Here is a 6,919-nt window from a genome sequence, read left to right as displayed (position 1 = left end):
CGCAAAAATTACTTTACATTTTAATACTGATTATAATATGTAACTAAATATGTAAAAAATAAATTATAATATAAAATTTCTTTTTTAAATCTGTCGGGATTAGACAGAACAATCTATATTACAGGCTGAAGAGATTTTACTTGACTTTTTAGAAAAAGTTTGGCGTTAAATTACAATTAATCTGTGCAAATTTGCAGGGCCGTCTTAAGGCCATCGGGGGCCCTAGGCTAGACTTAATTTGGGGGCCCCCTTTTTCCTTAGTAAAAAAATTAAATCAAATACTAAAATAGGAAACATTTATTAAAGCAATGATAAAATTTACATGTGACGTTTACGTGATTTTTTTCTTGAAAATTCTTTAATAATATCATCAAAATCAATGGTTAAAAGAACATCTGATTCAATTGACATTAACGACAAACAGTTCAATCTTTCTTGCAGCATGGTTGAGCGGAGTTCATTTTTTATAAGTTTTAGTTTTGAAAATGATCGCTCGCCAGCGCAATTTGAGACCATCATTGGCAGAAAAATTCTAAGGGAAATTTCAATATTTGAAAAAGTTGATTCCAAGTGGTCTCTTTTTAATGTTGAGTAAAATTCTGTAAATGAATGTTCATCTTTTGAAATGTAATATTTAAATTGCTGGCACTCAAAAAAAAGTTCATTTTCATTTATGTCCTTCTTATAAATTTGTGCTAGGTTTGAACAATGGTCTTTTAGTTCAACATTGGCAATTGTTTGAATGTTTACTAGAAATCCAAAATTGTCATTTATCTTCTCATATGCTGATGTTCTTTTTTCTAAATTTGATGTTAGTGAATCAATAACAGGAAGGTATGTTTCAATTTTGAATTTATAACTTCCCTGAAATTCCAATTCTTCAGCCTCACCATCTAAGAAGGCCATACATCGGCTTCTTTTTTTTGTTCTTTTTGAAGAATCTCTGTAGTCAGTGTTTGGAAGCAAGATTTTGGCTTTTTCCTGGTAATTCTCAAATTGACTCCTCAAATCTTTAATGAAATTCAACAATGACTTTAGAATTCGAACTGCAACATCCAGGTTGAAATTTTCTTTCTGTAAAATCTTCGATGTTTCATTAAAATGACAAAGAATATCATTCCAGAAAATTGTCAGAAAAAAAAAGTGTTCATTTTCGTGATGAGATTTTGAGCATCATTTTGAGTTTCTTTTGACTGACTTATGTCCTTGATCAAAAATTCAAGTGCTTTTTTAATCTCATCATAACTGTCATGCAGACAAGACACAGAATCTGCACGTGCTGACCATCGAGTTCCAGAAAGCTGTTTGACAATTTTTTTGCCTTTGCCAACAAAAGACAGAAGCACTTGCCAACGATGAGTTGATGCAGAAAAAAAGTTGTAGAGGCATTGAACAAAGTCAAAAAAAGGAATTGCTTCTAAACAACATCCAGCTGCACTGTTGCCAACCAGATTTAAAGAATGTCCAGCACAAGGAATAAACAATGCTGATTCACTTTTGTCTTTAATCCTCTTTTGTAGGCCTGAGTACTGTCCTGCCATATTTGATGCATTATCGTATGACTGCCCACGACAGTCAGATATTGAAATTTCATTTTCTTGTAAAAAATTCAAAACCACTGTTTATAAATGTTCAGCTCCATGCCCGTGAATGGGAACAAATTGCAAAAAAACGCTCAACTGGTGCCAAGTCTTTAACATCGAACTGTAAAAGTTAATTGATCTACATGTGACAAGTCTGGAGTTGAGTCAACGCTGATTGAGTAGTATTTTGCTTTTTTTAATTCAGAAATTATTTCGCTCAAAACTTTATTTCCCATTAGGCATATAAACTCCTCACAGATATTGGCGGAGAGGTATGAAGTATTACCTTTTCCAGAATTTCCATGTTTTTTCATGTGTTCATGTAGGAATGGGTCAAACTGGCTAAGTAACTCAAGAGTTCCTAAATAATTACCATTTTGCTCTGAACCAATGGTTTCATTGTTTCCACGAAATGGCAATCCTCTTGATTACAAGAACTTTACAACTGCAACAATTCTTTTCAGCACATTTTGCCAGTACAATTGTTCGTTATGTAACTGTTTTAATAATACAGAGTCAAGCTGGCCACTTTCTCTCTGCCGACTGGAGTAAGTAAGCATATTTTTGTGATGTTCAGAACCATTCTCGTGTCCAGATATACATTTTAAGGCATTTTTCCAGTCATCAAATCCAGTTGTGGAAAAATTAGAGTGTTTGCTGGAGAATAAGGTACAAGCAAAGCAAAAAACAGAACCTGTTGAAGGTGAGTATAATAGCCATTCACGATTGACAAATTCGCCATTGTGTAGTTCACGTCTAAAGCAAGATTTTGATAAGTACCTTTTTTGTCCGCAACTCAACCTTTCCGAATTTTTGAAGCTCCCATCATTGTTCTGGCACATGGACGGGCCATTAGAAATCCAAAATGATTGAGCTTCTTGGGATAACTGATGCCACAATGCTGGGTCAGTTTCTTGAGTAGTTTTTGTTGTTACGTTTGGATAAGTTTTAATTTATTTTGATTCTGGCTCCTGTGCTGGTTCTGGCTCCTGTACTGGTTCTGGCACCTGTGCTGGTTCTGACTCTTGCTCTGGTTCTGGCTCCTGCTCTGGTTCTGGCTCATGTTCTGGTTCCAGTTCCTGTTGAATTTCTAGAATTTCATTCGGCAACAAAGCACTATCAATGCTTACGAAATTTGAAGTTGGACAAAGAAATACATCTTCGGACACAACAGGCTTTGACTTTTGTACCAAAAGAAATGATGTCAAAGGAAGATATTTTGAAATGTCTTCTTTTGCTTTTTTTTTTTAGCGGCTTTTTTCCTCTTTGCAGCACCACTTTGATAAGTCCGATTAGACATGTTAAATGACTTTTTTTCAAAACAGATGTTTTAAGTTGATCACAGCAATTTCAAATTCAATCTAATGGGATATTTTAAGTGCTTGTATTTAACACTTCTTATCGGAAAATTTATGTTTATTTTCGGACGCATGCATGCATTTTTGCTTATCAAGAAAAAAAAAATTCCCTAGGGGGCCCCCAAACTGAAAAACTGATACTTTTCTAAAAATAATTTAAAAAAATCTTATCAAGAAAAAAATTATTCCCGAGGGGCCCCCAAACTATGATTTCTTTAGAAAATTTAGAAATTTAATTTTTTATTTATATAAATTTGAAAAAAAATCCAGACACATTTTGGGGGCCCCTAAATATTGGGGGCCCTAGGCTGCAGCCTACCTAGCCTATGCGTTAAGACGGCACTGCAAATATGCATAAAGGAATTATGGAGTTCAATTAATTCATTATTTTGAAATTATTGCATAGTTTCCAGACTAGTCAATAAATAAAACAAAAATACTACATATTGATTTCTAGTAATATTTAAAAACTATACATTCTGCTTTAAATTTTCCACAGTGTAATATCTATTCTGCATATTTTTAATATATGTGGAATAAATGTTATAAATAAAAAATATTTTTCACAGTATGATAATGAAATGATCAAAATAAATTATAACAATTTGAATTATAACATTGTAACAATATTTATAAAGTAAATGGTATGAGGATTAAAGATATTCCGTCTTGGCGTTTAGAAAATTCTTAACATTAAGGACTTTTTAACTTCGTTCATGAAGGTACTCTCTAAAACCAGTGACAACAGCAGAAACTGTAAAACTAATTATTTTCATTAAAATGGTTATAAATACTATTATAGATTACACGTTCGAATATTTTGGAAAATACAGAAAGTACTGATACAGGTCTATAATTAGAGATTTCCGATTGATCATTGTTTTTGTAAAATGGACATACTTTAAATAAATAGGCCAACTTTAATGCTTCAGAGAAAATACCTTCATTAATTGAAAGTTTTATAATATGGATCAAAGGTCTGGAAATGTAATTTTTGGTTTAAAATAACTATATTACTAGAATCGTCATCAAAGCCAGGTGATTTATTTTTTTTAAGAAAAGAAAAGGCTGTTTCATTTTCTTTAAGAGAAAAGTCGCTATCGTGAAGTATTACATCATTTAACGATTTAAGATATAGATATAATTGAAACGAGTTGGGTGTGGTTATAATTTTTTTAGCAAAGTTCGGGCCAATATTTGTAAAGTATTTATTTAACTCATTCGAAATTTTTAAAGGACAATAAATAACAGTTTTATTGATATTTATTCTTTGAGGCAGTAAAGCTGTAGTTATTTTGTTTCTTTCCCATTATATTATCAATTACATCCCATGTTTTTTTTACATCGAATTTGTTTTTTGTAAGTTCTTCACTATAATAGTTTTTTTTTTAGCTTTCATGAGAAGATTTTTGTAAAACCGTTTATATTTGTATGTATATTTTTTCATTATCTTCTCTTCTGTTTTTTAAAAATTTATTGTAAAGTTTTTGTTTATTTTTTGAACATTTTATTAGAGCTTTATTCATCCAAGGATTTAGTATTGTTTTTTTTTTAATTATTTTAAATTCATATGGGCACGTTTAGTTATATATATCAAGAGATGTTTGTAGAAAAATATTAAAAGCTTTATCTGTATTATCACATTTAAAAACCACGTCTCTTGCTTTAGTTTATTAGAAAGATTATTCTTATTAATTGTTGATAAGTTGATTTATAATTTCCGAATCCCCTTTGTAATTAGAATTAGAATCAAGTGTATTTTCATGCCAAGTCTCTGTAAGGGATATGTCATCAAACGTGTAATTTATAATATTTAAAAATTCTTTAAACTTGTCAAAGTTTTGATTTATGCTCCTAATATTTACATTTAATATAGAAAATGAATTTATTTCTTTTTTCCCCTTATATTCATAAGGATCAAAATACGGTATTTCATTAAATTCCTTTGAATTTCTTGAAAAATATTTGTGTTATTTAATAAATTGTCTTCAAAAGGGTCAAATTTTATATTTTTAAAACCGTGTTCAAAAACGTTATTCAAATCCATTTTTAAATATAGTAAATATGAAAAAATTTAACTATTAATATATTAATAAATAAACTATTCACCTTGAAATATTAAATTTTCTGTTCTTTCATTGATTTTTTGTTGAAATTCATGAACAATTAGTTTATTATACACAACTTTAGCATAATAACCACTTTGTCTATGAATTTTCGTCTTAGCGAATAACTCTTTTCGAACTTTTCTAGTTGTACTACAATAATCTTCATTAATAAAAATATTGGTACCTTTTAGCTTTGATGCGTTATCAGTGATCGTTTTTTGTCCTCGTAGTCATGCAGTTTCATAACAATTGTTCGTTCGCGATTCTCGTTCGAAACTCCCACTCTATGCGCTTGTTCTATTTTGATTTCTCTTTTGATATTAAGATTTTGAGCAATGAACTTCCTTACTTTTTCTTTGATTTTTTCCCAATCTTTTTTATCTCTACTCTCAGGCAAACCATCAATAGGCAAATTGTTCCTTCGATTTCGATCCTATGTATCAACAGATTTTAGCTTTAGGTCGTTGTTGTCTGTCAAAATTTTTCCCTATCTTTACGCTGGATAACTCTTCTTTAATTTTACTAATTTTTTCATTTACACTTTTAGCCTTATCGTCGCAGGCATCACCAACGAATTTCAAGCCAGCTTTGATATCGTCAAGGTCCTTTCTTACTTCTTGAATGCTTTTTTGAACTGAATCAAACTTTATATTAATCATTTTAACTGTTTCTGTAAAGAACGACAATATGGTCTCTTTTTGTAAGTTCTGTAGTTCTCTCACCATTACCATTATAACAACATCAGCATTGCTCATTTTAATTTAATTTTGATAAAAAATTCTAAAGATAATTAAAACTAAAAAAAGATTTTAAAGATAATTAAAATTAAAAACTCAAAAATACTAAGACTTTTTATTATTTCTTACGCTGCAAAAACACGTCATAAAGAAAGCATACCGCAAAAAAAAAAAAAAAAAAAATATATATATATATATATATATATATATAAATACTAAAAAAATATTTCAAATAGAGCGATATATATATATATATATATATATATATATATATATATATATATATATATATATATATATATATATATATATATATATATATATATATACAGGCTGTAAACATTTTGTCTTTTATGTTCCAAATTACTTTAGACAACTCAGTATCATTTTTATATTTATTAATGCAAAAAGATTTTAGGTGATAAGCATACGGAGAATATAAATGGTGTTTCACATAAGCCAAAATATACTTTTTCTTTGTAATCAGGTTTATTTGATTACAATGTTCTTTAACAAGCACTGATTGTTCATGGGACAGATGGATTTGTTGACTCAGTTGCATGTTTTTCTCTCAGCTGTACCATGGTTATATAATATCCTGTGATGAATGTGCAGGTTAACCATGTTTGAAAAAAGACTGATATTTTTGTTGCAACATTAGTACTGAAGTGGGGTGGGTTGTACCGGGTTATGTTTCATTTGTGATTTTTGAATGTAACCGGTTTTTTTATCCGAATAGTAAGCGAATTTGCAGATAAACCTGATTTAAATAATGCATCTTGATAAGGAGGTATAGATTGTTGAAGGAGGTATCAATTGCTGATGATTGCTGTATTGGCTTGAAACTTTAAGTACCATATAAAAAGTTGTTATATATATATATATATATATATATATATATATATATATATATATATATATATATAAATTATTTAAAACACCTATCTATCTTATATCTTCAACATAATGTTATATCTTCAACATAATGTTTCACTATCAGTAGGTTCATCTACTGATGGTGAAACATTATGTTGAAGATAAAAGTAGGTTCATATATATATATATATATATATATATATATATATATATATATATATATATATATATATATATATATATATATATATATATAT

General features: G+C 29.2%; 1 protein-coding gene across 1 annotated transcript; it reads right to left on the bottom strand.

Moving 5' to 3' along the window:
• Positions 1-2,536: 2,536 nt before the first annotated feature.
• LOC136074027 (protein TsetseEP-like) lies at positions 2,537-5,804 on the bottom strand. The gene is made up of 3 exons (XM_065786325.1): positions 5,547-5,804; positions 5,399-5,482; positions 2,537-2,764 (listed from the first exon to the last, which is right to left on the bottom strand). Exons 1-3 carry the CDS (start codon positions 5,802-5,804, stop codon positions 2,537-2,539), a joined length of 570 nt encoding a protein of 189 aa, XP_065642397.1.
• Between the last annotated feature and the right edge of the window lie 1,115 nt (positions 5,805-6,919).

Source organism: Hydra vulgaris, chromosome 01, assembly GCF_038396675.1.
Source record: "Hydra vulgaris chromosome 01, alternate assembly HydraT2T_AEP".
Taxonomy (NCBI): domain Eukaryota; kingdom Metazoa; phylum Cnidaria; class Hydrozoa; order Anthoathecata; family Hydridae; genus Hydra; species Hydra vulgaris.
This window is presented reverse-complemented; position numbering and strand designations above follow the sequence as displayed.

Bases quoted from the DNA above. Each gene is read 5' to 3' on its own strand.
- LOC136074027 (XM_065786325.1), bottom strand. From the start codon at position 5,804: ATGAGCAATGCTGATGTTGTTATAATGGTAATGGTGAGAGAACTACAG. The intron at 5,483-5,546 runs GTAAAGATAGGG...GTTGATACATAG, and splicing joins TTAAAGAAGAGTTATCCAGC to GATCGAAATCGAAGGAACAA. The intron at 2,765-5,398 runs GTAAGGAAGTTC...TTGGTACAAAAG, and splicing joins GGGAAAAAATCAAAGAAAAA to TCAAAGCCTGTTGTGTCCGA.